This window comes from Petaurus breviceps, unplaced genomic scaffold (assembly GCF_028583685.1).
Source record: "Petaurus breviceps papuanus isolate PSGF00001 unplaced genomic scaffold, PetGlider_PUasm1.0 90700, whole genome shotgun sequence".
Lineage (NCBI taxonomy): Eukaryota > Metazoa > Chordata > Mammalia > Diprotodontia > Petauridae > Petaurus > Petaurus breviceps.
Genome location: NW_027187315.1, coordinates 9,241,398 through 9,266,054, shown reverse-complemented (window position 1 = coordinate 9,266,054; position 24,657 = coordinate 9,241,398). Strand labels below are relative to the sequence as shown.

Below are 24,657 nucleotides of genomic sequence, written 5' to 3'. Positions count from 1 at the left end.
AGGACACATTTACTGTAAAACTACACCAGTAACAAAAAAAAATTGTTCTTACACTAAAGTGTACCTATTTAATTGTAAGCAGAAGAACATCTCAGTGCTACCTCCTTCTACTATTCCATGGTAGTCAGTGGTAAAGGTCTTAATCTTAAATTGCTTAAGAGAAATGAGTTTACAATTTTCAGTTCCTACTTTCTTAAAGATCACAAATTTAGAGCTGAAAGATATCTCAAATGTCATTTAGTTCAAGTTTTATTTTAAAACTGAAGTAGCTTGTTCAATATCAACTAAATGGTAAGTGGCAGAGCCCATTACTTGGAACAAAGTCTTCTGACTCCAAAATGACTGTCCATCCAACAATATCAAAATGCAAAATGAGGTAGACATGAGAGGAACAAAAAATAAATCATCTTTTTAATTAATTTATGAAAAATGATATTTTTACTTTAAAGAAGGGGATATATGCAGAATTTCCAACCTGTTCCTATGATGCCTGTGTCAAAAAGAAGGGTTGTATTAGTCCATTAAAAGCTGCCTATTTTTCTTTTCTCAAGAAGGGAAATCATATCATCATAAGGTATCATCATAAGCCTAGAATTATGAAAGGTGTCAAGCCAGAGGTGTGAATTTAGTCTGATAGAGCATTCTTTTAGCGGTCCTCTAAGAATTATGTCCATTTTACCTTTATAACTCTGAATCTGGCAAAGTGCTTTTTGTAAGACAGTTCTATTGTCAACTACAATTTAATAAACACTTGTGGAATGTTATTTTATGCCCATAAGTTGTTCTCAATTGTTCCTTCCCGTTAGCCCCACTATTTCAAGACAAAAAGTGGCCAGAATTCCAGTCTGTTACCTCTCTCAACATTCTTGCCTTAAAGGTTTGACAGGGCAATTAAGGGAAGCAATGCTTTAATACTGTTTTTATGATTCTATTCCCACTTTTCAGAGAATTTAATAAAAAAGCTATAATTATATAGGTTAAAAACCATCACAGGAGCCTTAACATAAGATCTGATTATAAAAATAAACATTTGTAAATATTTTGGTTAAGAAGCATATTATCGGAACCTTCCTAAAATGGGCAATTTGCAAGCCAATGAAAAATTAAAAGATGAATGTCTTCTAAATGTTTAATTTATGTCTATTTCTTTTCAACTAGCTAAAAGGGTTTCCTGGATTAAAAATTGCAGTATCTGATTAAAGGAAAAGAAATAAAAAATGAATAAAGGAGAAATGAGTCCAATCAATGCTGCTCCTTTAAGGGAAACAAGACACTGCCAAAAACCACAGGTGATAAAGTTTAATAAGAATTATCCCCTTCACTTATAGTGTCTTAAAAGTCTAAGTGCAAGTAACAGAAACAAACAAAAAACCCACCAAAAAAAAAAAAACCCACCACCTCACAAAAAGTTAATTAGGAACGAGTTAAGAAAATATATGTTTACAGTGAAATGATACATTAATTCAAAGAATTTAATTATTGTGATTATATTGCACTAAAGAGAAAAAGAAATCAACAGAAAAGGTTAAAACAGGCCTTGAAGCATTAGTAGGACTTAATTAAACAAGAAAATGGGAAGGATATTATTAGAGAGAATTCCCAGCATTATTATATTTTTGGACCCCGCCTCCCCTCCCAAAAATTCCTATGCTGTTTAGAGGACTGGTGTAAGAGACTGTCGGGTTGTACCTGAGTCTGTATCTCAGAGAAGTGGAAAAGGATTAAGGATGATATGTACTAAGTGTAAAGCATAGGCTGAAATGAGACTGTAAATGATCTTGAATTCCAAGCTAAGAATTTGTTTGTTATCCAACAAACAAATGGAAGTCACTGAACATTTTTTTTAATGAGGAACTTGGTATGATGCAAAGGTTAAATGGGGAAGACTAGTTATACAGTGAAATATAAAATGGTTTGGAGGGAATAGACTAGAGAAAGAGTACCAATCAATATGAGGCTACTGCTAATAATACAGATGTGAAGAAGGATCACAGATTTAGGAAGGAAAGATTTTAACGTTTTATTCTAAGAAAGCTTAAAGAAATCTCTTGGGAGATAATGTAAAAAACATTAGAGTGGGAACTGACCTGAGTTAAAATGTTATTGGGAATAAAGAAGGAAAAAATGGTTTTACAAGTCACTGGAAAAATGTAGATTGTTTTCTAAAATCAATCTACCATTTCAAAGCTCCACAGGTCTGTTCCACAGCTATACCAGCACTGGACTTAATAATCTTCATTATGATGGTTGTAAAGTGATATGATTACATAATCTTCTAGTCATCTAGATTTCTATTTTTTTTAAATACAATTACCATGTAGTTTTTAAAAAAAATATTAGGCTTTATATTATTGTAAGAGTTCTCACAATATCATCTGCCCCCTTTATTACCTGTAATTTTCCTTCAGGAATTTTGAATGAGTGACCCCACTACTAGGACTTTAACAAAAAAAGGTTATGGGTTAGCAGTAAAAAAAGTGAAAAACACATATGTGACAATATAGAAATGGCTGAACAAATTGTGATATCTATACAGAATGGACTATTATTGTGATTAGAACTCATAAGTATGCAAATATACAAACATTAGTAAAGTTCAAAAGAGACAGGGAAACAATGAAAGGAAATACACATTTTAAGAAAATGTTTTATTAAAAGCACTGAACAATGAAATCATACAAATATATTTAGTTAGTAATCAATCATTAAGTAACTTCAGTGCATGAAATATTATAAATTTTCAATCACTGCAAATCCCGATGAGGATTATTTGTATGTATATTCTTATTCTCTTATAGAGCTAAAATTTATGTACTACACTCTACTGGTTTGCTTTTCCTTTGTTTTATTTCATAAAGGTCTTTCTAGATTTCTATGTATTGATTACACATTTGGGTTGAAAACTTTTGGTGTACATTATAGTACTAAGGTATTAAAATCATTGTATTAGTAATGAAATTTGAAGTTCTTTTTGTATTCCCAAGCTGAGAGGCACTTAGCACTTGGTAATTAATCAAGCCTCTGTTAAAGAAACAGAAGGCATGAACCCCTGTTGCTGACGTAAAAGGAAGGGGTTGGCAGAAACAGCAAGGAGCTAATGCCATGTGTACATTATAAGGACAAGTCCCTGCTGGGTCAGACAGATCTTCTTGGAGCAAGCTTTGTGGAGGCAGAAGCTGCCACCCCCACGTGGGCTGAAGAAGAAAGGCCCCGGAGGCTGGAAAGAATGATTTTGATTTTGGGGTTTTTTTTTGAGGGGTGAAGGGCAGGATCTAGGACCATAGAAGGGGATCCAGGGAATCTGAGAGACCACCCTGAGTCAGGCTGAAAGAAGACTTTACTTGGATATTATGTGCTGACTGAAAAATTTTAATTTACTAGTGACCTAGGGCTTGTGTATTTTCTGATGATTGAATAGTGAATGGTGACTGATTTGTAACTTGGTGTGCCCCACGGGTGGAGAACTCTATCATACTTTGTGTCCCTTAAGGAAGGATGATTGAATGATTGAGTTACTAAATGATTGTTCTTTGCTGAAACTATGTGACCACTGTGGCCATTTTAGTAATAAGTTGTTGTGAATGCTGGATTTTGATTTTCTATGAATGTTTTGCTCTGATATTGAATAGGGTTCACTATACTGTGTAATCAGAACCTTGGAAGCTGTTCAAAGCAGCATTCTTCTGAAAAGCTGCTCAGGCTTGGCTTTACAATCATTCCCGAATATTGAATATTTAGATGGTTTCCAGGTTTTAGGCAATTATACTTAACATGGCTAAGGAAATGTGTTTTTGGTAATACTGTCATGATATATTATAATTATGAAATCAACAGGTCAAAATTTTGTAAATTTTACAGTGTAATTCCAGATTGCTCTCCAAAAAAAATATTTAAAAGTTTTCAGTGATATAAGCAATAAATTAGCTCTTCCTCCAAAAACTCAATGAGTTTTGAGGTTTTTATGTTTTTCAATCTGATACATAAGAATGGTGCTGCAGCTGTTTTACTTGATATGTCTGATTATTTTTTAAACTGATTATTAACAAATGTACTTCAACTTGGGGAAAACATGTTTAAGGAAAAAAAAAAAAGAAATAAACCAAAGATGCATAATTATAATGATCAAAGTTGGCCCAGGAGAAGATGTGGTTGAGAAAAGACAACTTCCTTATTTCATAATATAAGTGTGTGCTAGGGGAAGACAGGAACAGACTACAGATGAGGAACACTACATAAGATTGTCAGAGTTGATATACTGGTTAGTAATTCTGCTAAAATGTTTTTTCTTATTTAAAAGGGATGGTGGCCTGGCAAGGTATGGGGGAAAATGAGGTTTGGAAATTAATGTGACATGGAAACAAAAGATGACAATGAAAATGATGTTGAAAAAACTTCAATTCCAATGTTGCTCTAATTTTAAACATTTATTTATTATTGACTGGGAATTATAGCTGTGACTTAATAGCTCTTTATATATTTTAGATGAGAAATGTTTGTCATATCTGCCACAAATATATTCCTTCTGCTACTGTTGCTGTGTTGTACAGAAACATTTTTTCATGTCAATTTCTCTTAGCTTTTAATCATTCCAGTTGTTCAAACAAGAATTCTCATTGCCTTTGGAATAACTAAGATAAAGACTTCATTGAATTTTCCTCATCTTTATAGTTTGAGTTTATCAAAATGTTTAAGGATCATAGCTGTAACTGACTGGGGTATATAATGTAAAACATAGGTCAAACCCTATTATCAACAGATCATCAATAATTTTTTCAGAAAATATATTTTTATTAATTAATGTCTTATCCAGTTTTACTTTCTATTGTTCCCCCCCCAAAAAAAACTAATCTTTCATATGTATTTCTCTGGATATATTATTTTGTTTTAATAACATAGATTCTACGGTAACTGAACCCTGTCATATACTTTAAAGCTTGTGAGTAAGATCACTTCAACTGATTTTTCTCAAGTGTTCCCCTTGATATTCAATGCTTGCTTTATCATAACTTTCATTACGATTTTTTCTAGTTCTATCAAGAAGCACATCATAATCCTGAATGGTACTGAATAAGACTGATGCTGTAAATCTAGGAAGTATTCTAACATTTACTAATATTACATTACATTTATAATCCTTTCCATTAACATTTTATTTCTCTCCGATAATTCTGATCTTTTTAAATTTGGTCATTTTAAAGTTGTTCTTATATGTGGAAGGGACCCAAGCAGCCATCTAGCATAATTCCATCATTTTACATTAAGTAAACCAGGCCTCAGGAAGAGGTTGCCAGATATAGGATTATTAAATATTATAACAGGAGTTTACGATTTCTTGATACTTATTACAAGTTAATAAAAAGGCTGGGGATTTTTCTGTTAACTTCACAATGTCTAATTTTGAACTGGTCTCCATTAAGGAAGACAAATTTTAAAGATCTACTATTGTATCATGTGCAATTAATGAATGCCACTTTTTGAATGAAAAACCATTTATGAAGAATTGGAGACACAAACAGGAAAGTAAGGTATAGTAACCTGATCTCAACAAGCTTACATTCCAAAAGCTCATATAAACACATAAAGGGGGCATTCAGGTAAAATTCACAAGGAAAGGTCCAGTGGTCCTTAGGGTTTGCTGGGAAATATTGTAATATATACCTTTTTTAGTGTCAATTCTAATAACAAAACCATAACCACTTCACAAAATATTTTTCTTCACTCTGTTCTAATGCAACTGAAAACTTAATAATCCTAAGAAAGATACAAATATCTGAATTATTCAAATAAAAGAGGTAATGATGACCTTCTTGCTTTGTACCAATTATCATTAGAAATGCTTTTTGTTATTCTTGTACTGCGCAGTAAACAAAATGTGCTTTTGCTTTAAGGCAAATACTTTTTTAGTGTGTTAAGGGACAAAATGACTTCTTTTCATATTTTTATGATCATTGTTGGCTTTGGTAAAAAAAAAAAACAACTAATTTCTGCATCTATTCATATGATCACACGTTTTATGAGTTTAGCTTAATCCCATGTTTAGTCTTTCAGTATGCTCCTCACCTCTTTGTGAGGTGGCTTTTCTCATTCATATTAAATGTCTTATTAATAGCATATATTATTTAGTATTACTTCCATTTTGTGCTGATATTTTTATCCAAATTTTAAGTCTGTTACATCTATCATTAAGATTATATATCCCTGATTTCTTAATGCATAGTTACAGTATGTTTTAACTGAAATTTGTATTGAATATTTTAACTGGATGTGCTAGCATTTCCACTCCTTAATTAAGTGATTTGGTTTAAGACTCACTTCAAGGTAATCTTGGTTTTTGAAAAGAATTCTAATTTCAACCAGATTTGTTTTCCTTGTATGTTTCTTTGTATGCTCACATTTTCAAGGAAGAACCATATATATATATATATATATATATATATATATATATATATATATATATATCTGCTTAACTTTGCCTGGCATACTTCAATTTGCTTTTCTTTTAAATGTCACTGTTTCTCCCTTTTAAAAGTTATTTACGTTATTTACTTATTTATTTATTTTTTTGGGGTTACACTTAAGTTCTGAACTAACCTTCCTCCATTCCTCCCTCCCTCCCTCTCTCACTCCCCCACTCTGAAGGTCACCATCTGACGAAGATTCTTATGAATATATCTAAAATCAAACTATGTATACTTCTATTTATCAGTTTTTTCTCTGGAGATGGACAGCACCTTCCTTCTTAGGACCTTTGTAGCTGATCTATAATACTAATAAATTACAACTATAGTAATAAGTTATTCACAATTATTCTATTTCTGTTACTGTATTTAAAGTTCTTTTGGCTCTGCTCATTTCACTCATCATTACAGTCTTTCCATGCTTTCCTAAAATCAATATGTTAATTTTTCACAGCACAACAGCATTCCTTCATAATCATATACCGCAACTTGTTCAGCCATTCCCCAACTGGTGGGGCATCCCTTCAATTTCCAGTACTTTGCCACAACAAAGAGAACTGCTATAAATATTTTGGAACTTATAAATTCTCATTTTTTTCCCTGAACTCACTGGGAAACAGACCTAATAGTGTTATTGCTGGGTCAAAGGGTATACAATGCATTATAACTCTTCAAAACTCTTAGAAAGTTATTTTTCTTTGATTTATACTTAGGATTTATATGCCCGGGTGAATGTAAATTGATGGACCTGATAGTTTCCTGTTATCAGGCAAAAAAGTCATAACTGGTAGAAATCCTTAGATGCCATCTAGGAAAACCTGATCATTTTTAAAGATGATAAAAAACAAAGGTAAGTTAAATAATTAGGCTATGCCTAATGCCACACAGTTAACAAGTTACAAACAGGATTTAAATCTAGGACTTACAACTACAATTTGTGCAGTGTTTCTACTGTTATACATTTCTTGATATAGACACTGGAAATTTTTTTTTCCCTTAACAAGGGATTAAAATGGAATGTCTAGAACATTTGTCCCATAGCATCATATTCTTATGACCCTAACTTATTAATAAGTATATGTCTAAGTTTTCTCTAGCTTTTTTGGTTCCAAAATTCTTGGGTTTCTTCTTCAGTTTTATTTATTTACCTATTAATCTTTGCTCAATTTTGATGATGTTATTAGTTGCTGCTTCCGTAACTTTTTAGACCTTGGATAATATCTTGAGTATTCCAAAGTGCTGCATCATGTCCTTATGTTAAAATACACACACACACACACACACACACACACACGTACGTTAGAGCCCTGCTTTAATTCCCTGATCTGGTTACTATCAAATTTATCCAATCTGATTAAAAAATTTTTTTTCTTAAATACATTCTCCATCCCAACTATTAATACTAACTTTGTACCTTTTTGGAGGGAAAATTTCTCAGGTCTTTTATGTTGTTTAAGTTGCTTATCAAGTTGCCAGTTTTGATTTACACTATTTTTCTTTTCCAAAATGAGAAGTATACAAATCAATCAGGAAAGATCTAAAGCTGCAATATAGGAGGGTCATAGTCCACTGTAGGGATAGAATATAAGCGAAGCAGCTAGGTGGCTCAGTGGATAGAGTGCTGGGCCTAGGGTAAGCAGCAAGACTTGAGTTCAAATCTGGCCTCAGATACTTACTAATGTTAGGTGACCCTGGTCAAGCTATTTTACCTTTGTTTACCTTAATCCAACAGAGAAGGCAATGGCAAACCATTCCATTAACTTTGCTAAGAAAATTCCAAGGACAGTATGGTCCACTGGGTTATGAAGAGTTGGACATGATGAAAAACTAGAAGGGATAGGTCTGCACACTCCATGTTGTTTAGCTGTGTAGGAAGAGTGAGACATGGGCATCTCTCCTAATTTTGAAGGGACCAGAAAAAGCAGGGAGACTTTTCTTGGAGAGAAGGATTAGTGGGAGGATTAGGTTGGACCAACAATTAGGTCTCAGCTCCAGAAGTCTGCCAGTATAGAAACTATGTGCTGGGCTATCAGACCAAGACAGGTAGTCTGGACAACAGAACTGAGTAGCACAATGGGAATTGTGGGAGAGCTTTGAGCCCCTAGCTGTGAGCTGTTTTCAGGTAAGAGTAGAGAAATGGCGAGGAAAGGTTTCCTTGGCTTCCTTTAAAATTCAACTAAAGGTTTCTCTTCTTCAAGAAAGCTTTCCCAGGGGTGGCCAGGTGGCACAATGAATAAGAGCACTGGCCCCAGAGTTGGGAGACCTGGGATCCGTTCCGAGATCAGATACTTAACACCCACACAAAATAACTGTCTGTGTAACCTTAAATTACTTAATCCCAATTGCTTAGGGGTGGCCAGGTGGCGCAGTGAGTAAGACTGCTGGCCCCAGCGTCAGGAGACCTGGGATCGTTTCAGGCCTCAGATACTCGGCACCCACACACAAAAAAATAACCGGCCCTGTAACCTTGAGCAAGTTGCTTAACCCTCGACTGCTTAAAAAAAAAAAGGAAAGGAGAGGAGAGGAGGGGAGAAGGGGAGGGGAGGGGAAGAGAAGGGAAAACAAAAGGAAGAAAAGCTTTCCCAGAAGTTGGAGGGGATATGGGAGAAGATATGGGAGAGAGAAGATTGGAGGAGGGGATATTCAGGGGGATCACTATTTTGGGGTAGGGGGAAAAATGGGGAGAAAATTTGTAACTCAAAATGTTGCAGAAATAAATGATGTAAACCAGAAGTTAATAAAGCATTTGATTAAAAAAAAAAAAGCTTTTCTAGTCCACTATAATCCTGTCTTTACTCTTGAGATTATCTCCAATATATCTTTTTAAGTATTTTGTTTGTAAATAGTTGATTTTGTATTGTCTCCAGTGTGAGATCCCTGAGACAGGAACTTTAAAATAAAATCTTTCTTTGTCTTCTAAGCACATGGCACAAAGTCAATGTTCATTGCTTTATTTAGCCTAGAATTCTAGAGTTCTGGTCAGGTGATGACGGAGGGGATACTTTTCTTTTTACACAGATCTGGCTGTTCTGATATGGGTGAAGGCAGTGCCTAGAGTTCAAAGAAGTTCCAGCAGTCTTTTCAATAAAGATGTGATGGGAGCTGGGAATACAGTCCAAGCCAGATTCTAGGCTGGGAAGCCACAGTCTTGAACCTGAGTTCATCTCAACACAGGGTGACCAAAAATAAACACGTCTGCATGGGAAATGGTGCCAGGTATGTCCTATGGCACCAATATACAAACAAGTGGATTTGTGTTTGCAGGTGGAAACTTTTTGTCTCTATATCTGCTTCTTCATTCTTTGTGAGATATGGGTTTGAGTAGCATTTCATCATCTATAAGTCATTTCAGGAAGAAATAATTCCCTCAGTTTTCTTATGACATACAATTTTAGTGAGATTTCAGTATATATACTTTAAAAAAATCTGAGTAATAGAAACTTTGGAGTTTTATGCATGATTATTTGCAACGATGTTTCCTAAAGCTGTCTACCATGTTTTGTATTATCTGTATTTATCAAGTAGTATTTAAAAGCATTAAATTAAGTGAAACAGCATGGAGTACAGATGAAAGCTGGCCTTGAAACCAGGAACATCTGAGTTTCAGACCCACTTCTGACACATACATGCATACACACACACACACACACACACACACACACACACACACCCCTGGGGAAGATATTTAACTTTATACACGAGGCAATTCTCAAAGAATGTAAACTGCAGAAATGTTGCTGATTGAGTCTCCTCACTTGAGAATTCACTATATCAATGAAATCACAAGTCTTGTCCCTATACTTAGTAAAAATAATAAAATTTTTAAAAGGAAGGGAAAAGCAACAAGGACATTGAAAATGAAAGACTGACAGCACTTAATGGTTGATAACTATGGAAAACAAAATGAAGACCTCAAAAGATGAAGTTTTTGGAGGGGTCAAAAATAATGTAAAAAGAATGAGATTGTCATGTAAACATAAAAAGAAAAGTCAGGAAAGTAGGATGGTGTGGGATAAAGAGACACACTCAACCTGAGAGCATACCCAAGTGGAAACATGAAAAACGTTGGAAATGCAGGACCAACATCTCCAAGAGAGTAACAGGACTTAGGAATTATTTATAGAAATGTAATAGTTTAAACTATGAGAACAACTGGAACCATTTCAGGGATGAATACAGGCTAAAGATCTGAAGACCATATTCTGAATGCTGAGAACCAATCATATTTAAAGGGAAAACAGAGCAAGCCCTGCCAATGGAGGAGACAAAAAGTCAGTAATATATGAAGATAAGCAGAGCAATCTTCTGGAACCAAAAGGAAGAGAAAATTTCAAGAACAGGAAAGGGTCAAATGCTTTCAGATGATCTGGCAGCTTAACCAACACAGTAACAACAAAGTAGGTGAACTTTGATACTTTCATTACAGGAACCATAATCTAAGGATAGATTAACCAAAATTTGAACACTTGATCAATGAGCTACATCCTAACACAAGCTTTTCAACTCTCCAATCTGACCCAAATTTTCTAGATATAATTTGCCAGCAAGAGGGACGGAATGCTAGAACTGAGAACCAAATGGTTATTCTCCAAATTCTCAACAATGACAATTTCAAAAGGTCACTGAGATGGTAAGGACTTATGATAACCTGCAAATGTATGGCAAAAAGTACTCAAGGATGAAGCTAGATTGCAAGCAGGTAGGAAGGGAAAATTTGAGTTGTTTTGCACAAGACAGATGGAGAGGGGAAAGAGCAGATTTACTCGGAAATGAATTTGAATTAAGTGGTAAGTTAACAAAATGCTGAAAATGAGTCACTAAAAAGACTATATTATATTCAATATGATCCATTTAGTAAGCCAAGAAGACATTTCAGTATCATTGCCTGTAATTAGCAACTGAAAGTTTGCAATACACTTTGTGAATTATCTTACATCCCACATAACAACCTTGTGTAGCAGGTACTTAGTAGCCCCATATTACAGATGATGAAACTGAGGCTGAGTGGTTAAATGACTTGCCCAGGATCAGGATAAGTATCTAAGGTAGGTAAGAATCCAGGTCTTCCTAACTTTCCTAACTGCAAGTCAAATACTCTCCCCACCATACTGTCTCTTAAAACATACTGACATAAGTAATGATGAGCATTTGCTAACATTTCTGAATATGTCCTATAACTAAGGTCAATTTCTTCCTATACTAAATGTCTCAAATAAAAACATCATTAATAGAGTGTAAGCAGTCAAAATATTCTCAAAAGAAAGCGATTACTGTTCTCTTTTAAGTCAGCTCATGGGATATAGAATAAAACAATCAAGAAGGCAAAAAATAGGACCAAATACTTGTAATGCGAATGTAAATTTTAAAGATCTTCCCTGCCCCTAGGCTAAAGTGCACCAGAAGTCTGGGGAGGGAGGCTTGTTTTTCAGTAGATACTTTTTGATTGGCCAGTGGGTCAATAAGGTTGTTACATTCTCTGAGCCAGGAGAAGGCTATATAAGCCCTGATGTGTAGCTTTGTTTTGGGACTCACTTTGAGAAGTGTTCTGTGATGTTGACTGGGTATGGATGTAATGGTTGGACAGTTTGGAAATCTGTCTACTTGATGTTTCTGTCTTGATAATTATGCCTGTATACTTTGAGGTTCAGGGTGCTGACCTTTTCTCCTGAACAAGGTAAACGATATATGTCTGACTGATTAAAGTAAGCTTGTTTAACCCATTTTGAGTTGCTTTCCTTTAACAAAGCAGATCCAAGAACCTGTGGTAGCTGCAAACCCTGAGGACGCTTGGGGTGCTTGCTGCTACAATACTTGAACTTTTACATAATTGTATATAATTTTTACTATACTGCTTAGCCAAGCCAGAATGTAAAATCACAACTGAAATTTAAAAAAAAAGAAGTGAGAGGCTAATGTTTTAACCTATAATTGTATAGGGCATACAAAGGAGACATCTATAATTTTAAAGCAAAAATGATTAACAACACTATCTTATGCTTTTGTGTAGGCTAATAATAAAATATTGTTCCTAAAACATTGTTCCAACTAAGACAATTAAATTCATGAAGTTTTCTACCAACATGACAAATTACACATAATTTGCTACATCTTAAGAGTGTTAAACGGAATGTTAAGTGTGGGGAAAAAAACTTTTTAAAAATATAAGCTTCTTTTAAAGACCAAACCAATTTCAAAGGTGTTAACATATTTTTCATAGCACAACAGGAAAAAAAAAATAAGGGTAGGTGAACCAAGTGAACTGCTGAATTTTAATGACACAAAACTTTAACTTTAATACAAAATTTCCTTGATACTACAATGGTGATTGAAAATTCTGACAAATATTTAATATTAATTTAGCAATTAAATTTTCTAGAAAAAGATGATGACAAAACAGCAATTAAAAAGGGACAGATAATTCTTGAAGCTGCTTGTGTAATAATTTTTATAGATATTTGTTTAGAAGATGGACACTTCCTACTAAAATTAATACCTAGAAAAAGGAATTATTATTGGGTATTTACGTTCCTCTTTTTTAAGGGAGACAGAAGTTCATATTTGCATAGTGCTTTATGGTTTTAAAGATCTTTCCTCAAAACTCTAACAAATAGGATAAGTATTATTTCTTTCCTTTTACATTAGACTAAGAGAGAGAAATAGAGAGAAGTTGAATGGCTTGTCTATAATCACATAATTACTTATAGCTAAGGACACTGCCATGTGAAAGTAAAATAAAGAAGATAGAAAAATATTTCTATAATACAGATTAAGAATGATAAGTAGATAATTAACATTGCTTAATCATGATGATGTTGATAGCTTTAAGTTTTGCAAAATGCTTGACAAATGTTATCTTATTTGATTATTGGAGGTGCTAATATTCCATTTTATAGATGAGGAAACTAAGGTTGAGTTAAATGATATGGCTGAGAGCACATAACCATTAAGTTATTGAGGCACAGGATTTGAACTCAAGACTTCCTAATCCAAAAGCCAGCACTCTTATTATCATCTAGCTACTTATTTTGACACAGTCTATAATCCAAATGTTCCCATTCTTCATGCTTCATATGATTTTGCCTATATTTTTACTACAGAATCAATTATTATAGATATTTGCATTATTGGTGACTAGTGTGGAAGCATATAGCAAACTAAAGCCTCAAATATGTTATGACATATTAAAAAATTACAACAGGTTCCTGCTCTGATGTGCTTGGTTTTCACCTGAAATCTCTCTCAATAAGAAGACAAAATCAATTTTCAAAAGAGATCTTGAATCATGAGGAAAATAAGTTACTAAATCTTGTGTACTGTGACTAAACTAAGAGTGGAAATATTTTTATTTAATTTAACTAAGAAAGATATCTCTTGGGGTGGCTAGGTAATGCAGTGAATAGAGCACTGGCCCTGGAGTCAGGAGGACCTGAGTTCAAATGTGACCTTAACACTTACTAGCTGTGTGGTTTTAGGCAAGTCACTTAACTCCAATTGCCCTGCCCTCAGAAGGAAGGAAGGAAGGAAGGAAGGAAATCTCTTTAAATACCTTTGACCAGGTTAAAAAAAAGGAGTAATTAGTTTCAGGAGATACTTCCTTCAAAAATCCAAGAGAACATGGGGGAATAGTGGAGACATTACTATGGTTCTAGTTGGAAGATTAAAAAAAATCTTTAAAATATATACTTTTCTTTTACTTTGCAATGTAATGAACATTTAATTAAGTGCTTAGCCGAGAGAAAATTCTAATTACCAGGAAGGAAGTTAAACATTTTAGATATCTCTCCAATCAAGAAAGGCTATCATATCAAAAATTTAGTCTCTATTATAATCTGACTTGAAACAAAGAGCACAAAGCTTTTCTTCCGCCCAGTTTTCCCTAAGACAGTGTACTTGAAGAAAACTGATAAAACTTTCTGTGGATTAAGAACTGTTGAAAAAAATAGTTTAGTTTAGAACTCAAATTTGCTGTAACTTGATCTATCTTAAAAATATCTCTCTGTGTTTCTTAAAGAGCAGTGAATTCTGGCAAATACTTAGCTAAATAAAATATAGTCAATAGTTACTTAAATATTCATATTTCATAAAGCCAGTAAGAATGCACATGAAATATAAGCTAAGTATGTGGTGATCTTTACTGTCTTTTAATTGAGAGCATAAAGTCATGTAAACTAAATGTCAATTTAACTTCCTGTAGATACTTTGTTTTTTCTGTATAAAATAATCTTTTAAATTATAATAAGAATAACTAAGAAAGTGAGACAATATGTGACTATATTGCTTTCTGACCTATCAAAAGCTCATCTGATATAAATTTATGTTACATGCAAGACTCAGAATGAATAATTACTATGTTTAACTTGAAGTCTTTACCACTGTTTTTCAACTAGCACCTATCACAAAGACCACTAACAAATATAAGAACAATAGACTAAGCTAACAAAATAAAAAACAAATTTCTAAGTCTGCAACAGATCTTAGTTGTGAAAAATTAAATAAACAGTAGTTTCTGATAAGCCTCCAAGGCCCTAAAATTATACATAATACAATTTTCCCTTGAATGTCTAAGGACAAAAGAGAATTTAGTTATATGCCCAAATTCTGCTACAACCTTCCATTCTGTTCTATAGTCTAATTTTAAAGTATAAACTCTTGAATTTCTATGTCACTATATTGTTAAACCATAAGATATGGTACCTTTACAAATTAATAAACAAGTACAACTGAACTAGTTTCAGATAAGGCAAAATGGATAACATTAAGAAAACCTCAAAATAAATAAAATATTCAACGAATAGAAAATATCCTTTCTTTTACGGACTGAAAGACCCATCAAGGAACACAGTTTAATAACATAATCTAAACGGTTTCAACATAGACACATAAGAAGGATTACTTCCACGATTCAAGAAAGCTGCTAATTTTCAAAATAAAGCTTATACTGAAGAACAAAAATAAGTAAATTTCTAGATATTTTCTAATTATTTAGCATATGTTATTCGCAAGTGGCCAAAAAGGTCTTTTTGGTAAGCATATAAGTTCCTTGATCATAAGTAATGGGTGACCCATGAACCACGAAATGTAACAGGAACAGATTATTGGTGGACAAATTCCAAAATAAAAATTTCCATTATCTATTTCTAGATAACCATAACAATTTCTTGGTTATATGCCAACTTCATGCTTCCTCCTAAAGGGCTGGTCTAATCATGTCATCATATAATCTCTTCCATACCCTCCAAACCAAATGTAATAAACTCCAGTTGTTCCCTATTACCTGCAAGAATAAAAAAAAAAAATCCTGTTTGGCTTTCAAAGACCTGGTCCTTGTCTACCTTTACAATCTTCTTACTCCCTTTACTCCCATCCACACACTCGATGATTCAATGACGAGGATCTTGTGATTCTCAGGTTAAGATACACCATTCTATTTCCTAATTGTATATTTTCTCTGCCTACAATGCCTGGAATTTTTTCCCCTCCTCATCCCTGATTTCTGGCTTCCTTCAAGTCTAAGCAAAAATTTCACTTTGTACAAGAAGCCTTTTCCAGTCCTCTTTAATTTTATTGTCTTGCTTCTGAGATGATCTCCAACTTCTGTTGTATAGATACTGTTTGTACACAATTGTTTGAATGTTGTCTCAACATTAGACTGAAAGCTCCTAATGATCAATGACTATTTTATTTAATTTTCTTTGAATCATTTGCACTTAGCACAATGCTTGGCACAAAGCAAACATTTAATACAAGTTCACTGACAAGACCTAATTTATATTTCTGAATCAATACGCCCTACTACAAAGTACCATGTTTCAAAGAAAGAGAAATTAATTTTAATAGTAAATTATGTATAAAAAATTTTCCTTTTGAGGAAATAACTAGTGAAATGAAGGACTAGCTAGCCTAAAATAAAGTAGAATATATGATAAAATCTGTAGTCCCAAACCCTCTCTGCCTGCCATCTAATTATAATGCACCCAGAAGTCAAACCATTTTATTTCTGATGTCAAAATAATTGTTCTTTTTACTAGTGGGATAAATCTAAGACATGAGGAATTATAGCTTTTGCAGATAATATGTGGGAAAAGGAAGTGAATCTGCTTTATAGAAATCCAAAAAGATTTTGAAAAAAGGACAACATTATTTCATTAAATATTGGTGCAACAAAAAACTGCTAATAATTATAAATAACCAACTCAGATTTTGTTTCTTGTGGGAAAACACAAAGAACTAAATATCCGGAAATCTTAAAAAGGTTACAGAACTATAGTATCTAATGCTTATATCAAAAACCCACCCCTCTCAAATTTGCCCATTATTTCTTATAAACCAATGTTAATTTTTCAGACAAAAAAAAAGCTATCTTAATATATATGCCATGGTCTTTTAAGATGCTTGCAAATATTCAGCTGCACCAAAACAAATGTAATCATAAGAAAATTAATAATAAAATAGTGAGATTTTTTAAAAAGTAGAAGCTAAACACACTTACCTGAGTTTCATACAAGTGGGCAATGTGAAATTGAACTGCAAAGGATCAGGGAGAGTAAAAATCAATTACAAAAACCACAACAGTTAATATGTATTTCAATCCATAAGATTAATGCAAAATTAAAAAAAAAAAGGAAAAAGTAATGATGTTAACACAGGTTAAATTTTAAATAAACTACAGATGAAAAATTAGTTTTATTTTAAACGTACTATATGAATTACTGAAACAACATATAAAGTCAGATGAAGAAACAGGATTCTCAGAAAATAAGAGGTCAAAAAATTCACATGTTCATGGTTCTCTGATCTCAAATTAAACAGAAGATAAAATATTTTATAGAGAATAAAGTCTTTTTTCACTTTCAGAGAAAAGTTAAGACAAACCAATGTTACGTCAAATATTTACATCTTGATAAAAGTTTTAAAAATTGAGATGTTACTATTTAGGCAAAGTGGAAAGTCAACAATGAAATAGTCAAGATTATCATTTCTCCCCTCAATTCATACCAGATTTCATTTGAATGTCATAAAATCTTGTGTCACCCTCACTTTTTCCATCCCCAAGACTACAAAATGAACATACAGGAAAACATCTACAGCCCAAGGATCTGCCTTATTTTAAAAGTTTACATGTTATTGAAGAAGTTTGGGGAATGGGGGTGGAGTGGGTAGAGAGTGGGGATATAAAACATTCACATATGGTGTAAAGAACAGACAAGACCTATGATTTCATTGGTATGTCTACTTCCCAGTGAGGAACTTTCTTTACCGATGCAAGGTGGCACTTTATCTTCAGCTTAAAGACTTTTAGAATAAGGGTTCTTATCCTTTATTGTGACATGGACTTCTCAGAATGTTTTTAAATTAATGCTATACTATCAAAGAAATGAATGACATTGAAATATACCTATCACAGTATAACCTTTTTTTTTTTTTAAAGTATAACCTTTTTTACAAGCAAGTTCATGGATTCCAGGTTAAGAATGTCTTTCAAATCTGGCCTGAGACACTTGACACTTACTAGCTGTGTGACCTTGGGAAAGTCACTTAACACCAATTGCCTTGCCTTCCTCCCTCTCCAAGAAAGAAAAAAACTTAAGAAAAAAAAAATATCTCTCAAGAGGCGTTAAATGCTCTGAGAATTTAAAGAACTTGCCTCCACAGTGTGGACCAGAAGCAGCAAAGAACCCAGGTCTTCCTAGTTCTAAGGCCAGCTCTCTTATCTACTACATCACAAAGAAAACACCAAGAAATAAAGCTTTATATGACAGTCTAAGGAATTAGCATTTTCTCCTAGAAGTAATATGAATCCATTTAAATTTTCTGATTTGAGAGGTGATGCATTCCAACCAGTGATTAAGATTATTGTGGCAATTACATGAAAGAAATTATGTGGAGGTTGGAAACAGGGAGAAATGTGGTTATTACAGAAGTCTAGGCAGAAGATAATGCAAGTATGAACTAGCCATCAGAGTGAAAGAAGGTGGTGGATGATCAACTATGGAAGCTGAATTCTAAAATCCTGACACCTGCCTGGATATCGGGAATTGAGGCAAATGTTAAGTCAATGGATGGTGCTATGACTACAAACCTACCAGGTTGGTAGCATCTACAAAGAAGGCTGCATCTCTAACAAAATCATCAAAGTCTGGAGGGAAACAGGCAGGTTTAACAGGAAAAAATGAGTTTTGTTTGGGGTATGTTGACTTAAAGGAACTAATTTTAAATTATACAAAAGAGCAGCAGCAGAAAATATTAAACAATCAATCTCAATATGCAAAATAAGAATATGAAACATTATCCTTCCTCAGGAGAAAAATGAGTAAATACATTGTCAGTCAAATTGGGATATTTTTTGTCTTCTCTCCCAAGACTCCATCATGTCAAATCTCCCTTCCAACAATGGCCTATGTCAGAGAACTCAAAGAATGTCAAATAATCCTCTCATTTCACATGAGAAACCTGAGGCCCAAGGAAGTGATTTACCAAGAGTCAAATAGCCGACAATCTGCTTGTTATTAACATGATGATTTTAAGAATCTTTTGACACATTATTTCTCTTTGTAAATAATCAGTTACAAAATTATGTTGCTTTTCCTTAAATATTAAATATATGTATCATTATAATGTGGAATGATTGTTGGACTTGGGAGTCCAAAGCTCCTAGCTTCCTATCTCCCCCCCCCCCCCCGACAGTCACCAGCTACCTGATCAAGCAGTCATTTGAAACTCTATACACATCATTTCCTTCATCTATAAACTGGAATAACATATTAATTATAAGGTTGTTGTAAAGATCCAATGAGATAATGTAAAACATTTTGAGTATCTTAGGCTATATAAATGTCAATTATTGTTAATTATCATTTGAATATAACCATTCTTTTAGGAGGCAAACTCCTAGGAGTTAAGAAGTTTGTAGGAGATAGAACACTGAAGAATACGGGCAGGGGGCATGGGGGAGTTCCAAGACTTGAGGGTGGGGGAGTAGGAAGACATGCCATATCTCAGGTTTCTAACTAACTAGACATTTAATCTTAGTTACCTAGTAGTCTTTTGGGCAATCATCTATAAAATTTGGAGGAAGGACTGGAGGGTTGTCCTAGATAAGCTTTATATTACTTCTCCTTCCAATTAAAAAGTGAATAAACCCAAAAAACTTAACCATATATCTTCTGTCAATATAATAAATTCCAGTCAAAATAAAATTATATGGGAATGGCAAAATTATTGAAATCTCTTAGGAAAACTCATGAACTGATTTGCCATATTAAAAAAAAAAATCAACTAAGAGTCAAATCCAGCTTCTGAAATCCCTGATTCAGTTAGTGTGTGGGATATACCTGACCCATCAAGATAGTCAGAAAATTCCCTTCCCTCATTTACTACCACTGGGAATTTCCATCTTCATTCCATTTCCTGTATGCTAGAAACTGCCTGTTGCCTAATTTCTTCTTTAATTCCTTCTTTCAAAGATCCAAATCTCACTTTCCAAACTGCACATGGATTGTAAGGTCTGTGAAAACAGGATAAAAGAAAAAGGGAATAGTAGAGAAGGGGGAAATTACTATTAAGTATCATGTTCCTTTTTTGGACCCCCATTACCTTGTTCTTCTTATTCTACCTTAAGACAAAAGTCTCATGAGAAATGGAACAGAAATCAGAGAAAACTTATTTCTACTGTTATCAAACATTTTACTAACATTCCTTCCTCACCCATTAACATTACTTCCTCCATGACAAGAAAAAGTGTGAGAGAATAAAAACAATTATAAAGCTCCTGAATTCCTCCCTCTGCTAATTCCTCTCAATCATTACTTTCAATTATATGATTTCAAAGCTACTCAATCCCCTTCTCCTCAATAATTACTTTCTCTGTATTCCTAGCTACTTTTCACTAGGAACATTAAAAGAACAACCTGTCCCTCAACCCAGAGTCTTGGAGCCTTCAACAACTCACACCTCCATGTCCATGGCTTCTAAGTGGAAAGAGTCTCAAAGGAGGCTTAGAGAGGGCGTTGAATTAGAAAGGAGAGCTATCTGAATTTCGCTGAGATGTTCCTAGAATTCCAGTCAGAACTATGAACTCATTAATGCAAATTAATGTCACAAAAAAAAAAAATAAGACATAAAGGTTAGTAAGTTCTATAATAGTGTTAGTATTACACCTTACATAGCTATCTAACCCTGAAAATTTTAACCAATTTGTTTCTGTTGGAAGGTGGAATCAGTTAGAAACACCCAACTTACTAATGTATACAATATGCATGTAAAATTTTTAGTTCCCTTTAGAATATAGTATAAAACCAGGGGCTGGGGGGGACAAACTATTTCAATTCCATAAATTTCTAAATGTAAGATCATTAGGACTAAAACAATCTTTAAAAACAGAGTGCAAATTATATTAGTTTAAAAAAAAGAAATCTATGAGACTTAACAATGTTCTTGCTGATATTATAGTATAAGTATTTAAATTTTTATTTTATGAGCATCTATTTCTTTTCATCAAGATGATTATCAAGTCTTGGGATAAGGGAACAGCCACATGTTCAGTTTCTTATGTAAAACTCTCTTTTCCCCAACTGCTCTTCATTATCAATGTGCCTAAAAATGAGTAAGTATTGAGTTAACAGCTTATTATTTTTAGTGATTTGTCACTAACATGAAGACACAGAACTTTTAAGCCCACCTTATAGATCCAATAATCTTCATACACGAGTTTACAAAGAGAAGCTTAAAAAAATACATGAGTAAAAGAAGAAGGAAAAATCAATGAAAAATTTTGTATTTAATTGAAGTTTAAGTTTTCAGGGAAGAAGAATAGGATTGTCCATTCATCGAATTATCCATCTGTCAAACATTCTAATCTAAGGAGTAGTAGTAGCCCATGAAAATATTGTTCCATGCTACAATACAAAACTGCTGCTGTAAGCAAATTTATTTGGGATTTCCCCCTTGTTTTTGCGATTTTAAAAAAATGCTTTCAACATAACAGGACATTGTAGAGAAAAGAGAAAAAAGGAATTAACAACTAGATCTCTGACAAACTTAACCAGCTAAAAATTGAAACCAGCATTCTAAACTTAGGAGGTTGGTTAAGATTGAGTCATTTCACAAATGGTATTCATTTTTAGGGACACATGTGAACGAATGTAGAATTGCCAGGATGTGGTAATTGATGATGTATGTTGAAAATGAGGGAAAGAAAAGAGTCAAAGGTGACACGAAACTTTCAAGTCTGGGTGACTGAGAGCATGATTAATAGCAACAAAAACATGTGACTGGAAGGATGGGCCAGTTTAGAGGGGAATATGACTGAGTCTGATTTTGAATATGTTGCATTTGAAGTACCATTAAGATATCTACATGGACAACCAAGTGAAGATGTGGAATCACAACTAAGGAGAGACGGATAAAAATATATTTGATAATCATCTAAATTGAAGCAATGGTTGAAACTATAAAGGTGAATGAGATAACTAAGAAAGACAGTATAGAGAAATAAGAAAGGGAAGTGATAGCGCTTAAGAAATCTTGATCTAGAGCTAGAAAGGAATTTAGAATTTGTTTGATCTGACAACTTAATTTTATAAATTAACTGAAAGTTATACAGGGTTATATTTCCAAGGTCACAAAGGAAGTAGATTTAATAGCTAGAACTTAAACCAAGATGTTGTCTCCTGTTCCAGTTCAGTTATTACAGCATCCTGATTCGAAACTGATAACACTTGAGAGCATAAGAGATACATATCAAGTTTAAATTCAAAGATACTCATTTTCATCAAATTATATATGAAAGTCAGCCCAGGCTGGGAAAAGATACTCCAAGAAATAGGAAAAGTAAAGCTATGGCCAGCAGGGGGTGGGAGATGATGATGTGAGGGACTACTGGCTGGCTAATCAGTCCATGCCACAAATATCGCAGGAGGTGGTAAATTCAAAAAGATAAATTTATATAAAAAAATAAAGCATATTTATATTTACAAATAAAATAAACTTAAAATAGTCAACATGATGTATAAATAATATTATCAATTAAATAGGTTTTGGTCAGTCAGCTGGCTTTGGAATTTAATCATATAATGCTTTAATGGGGGGGGAAAAATCTATGCTTGATTTCCAAAACATGATTTGCAAACAGACTTTTGGAATAAAGCTTGCTTGTTTATAAGTTCTAAGATGCCTGTAAAGGACTATACTTCACATTAGGGAACTGACATTCCAGAACAGATGAATATGAGTCAAATTTCTGTATGTCAATTTTAAAAAATATGCTAAAGAAACTGAATGTTTATAAACTGTGGTGAAACCTTGTGAAAGAAAAAAAAATTCTCTAAATCTAAATAACAACTTCAGGTTATTTTACAAATTTTACAAATGCAATTATACAAAAATTATACAAATTTTATAAACGCAAGGTTTTTTTATATGTTTCCTCAAAGTGGTCATCTTAGGTTCATAAATTTAAACTTAGAAGAGACATAAAAGTTCATTAGTCCACTTATCTTTTCTATTTTGTAAAATATGAAAATAGTCTAAGTGGAACAGGAATAAAAAATCTTGACCACTTTTTAAAAGTAAAACAATAGTAATTAATTATAAGAAATGTTTTCCAATTTTTCTGTAGGAAAGACTTAAGAAAAAGTTACTTAAAGCAACTGAATAACTACCAGTTAATTGACTTCACTAGTTTATTTCCTTACCAGCAATATATATTAGAAATAAAAAAGGAGAGAAGACTCACGGTGAACACTAAATCAAGACTGAGGCTTTACTTTTATGGCTCCCTAATCTTCCCAACGTTACTTAACCAGCAATGATGTTAAAGGTCACAAAAATATTTGGCATAAGTATGCATACTACCTTAGTAATATTCATTTAAAAGAAACAGGTATGTTCTTTAGAAAAGGGAAATCATGCATATTTAGGTAAAATAGTGTGCCTTCAGAATAAAAACTTTATAATTAAATATGTTTATGGTTTATAAATCGTCATCAAAAGTTTTATGTGCACAGATAAATGCTTATCTTTAAGGTAACTAAAAGTGAAATTAAGTGAAACATTTGAATACTCAGTCATCTTAATTTAGTTACCTGCTTATTCTAATAAATGTATTATTCAAAGCTGTTTTTAAAAAATGTTTTTAGGAGATTTGGTTTAACTCTTCTTGAGATATTACAAAATACAGGAAATGCACTGCTTTCCCCCCCTTTATTTCCATTCATATTTTATTTACATTTCCATAATGTCCAACTAAATGTAATCTACATAACCCTAGAAATTCACTGTTTCCTATTTTATTTTAATTCTGAAAACACTAAAACAGTACTGAATACCAACAATCTGATCTGAAAAAAATGTAATAGATAAATTATTTAGTGAATGTATCAAAGTGCTAAATAACTCATAAGCACTTTAATTTAAGTATTATATTGGGCTTTTATTTTAAATTGTGTTTCAATCAATAATTTTACCCAAAACATATTTGAATACACAAAATTATGAGTAATTACAATAGGTTTAGGATGCACTTAGGGGGATAGGTAGTTATGTTCTCTAGCTCATCAAAATAGTTACATAAGCACCCGATATTTGCTTATGAATATAGGCTACATCTTTTTTACATTTGAAAATTTACATGAAAACATGTATTATTTCTTATTGGTGGATTCATACTATTTCTAAAATAAAAATCAAGATTTTCAGCAGAGTGGCTAAAATTTTGCTATAATATTCCAAATCTATTTCTTTTACATGCAAAATATTTTAAAATCCCAGTTTGTAATCAATGGTTCTTTGAAAACTTACTAAGTAATCTGGAAGCAAATGTAATATACAAACAAAATATTCCACTCCATATACTAATAAGAACCATGAGAATCAATTTTTCTTATAAGGGAAAAGTCTGGATAAACCTTTTTGAAAAGAAACAATAATACTTGATGAGAGTCTAACTCAACAGATTAATGAAAAAAAGTATCAACAAATAAATTTGCAAACAAAATTTTGCAAACATGTAAGAAAATATCATTTGTAACAACATACATTGTAAATACTTACCATGGTAAGAATCAGAAGTATCACATAAGATTAGCGTGTGTGTGTGTGTCTATTTTCTACAATAATGATGCAGAATGAAAATTAAAAATATGTGCTCAATAATATATATATATATATATATATATATATATATATATATATATATATATAT

General features: G+C 32.9%; 1 protein-coding gene across 5 annotated transcripts in view; it reads right to left on the bottom strand.

The window, feature by feature from the left end:
- KDM6A (lysine demethylase 6A) overlaps positions 1-24,657 on the bottom strand; it is a 273,917-nt gene that overhangs the window by 85,715 nt on the left and 163,545 nt on the right. For all 5 annotated transcript variants that reach the window (XM_069065747.1, XM_069065751.1, XM_069065749.1 and 2 more), the window contains exon 8: positions 16,948-16,982. In XM_069065747.1, coding sequence (XP_068921848.1) covers positions 16,948-16,982 — 35 coding nt within the window. The remainder of the gene's footprint in view (positions 1-16,947; positions 16,983-24,657) is intronic.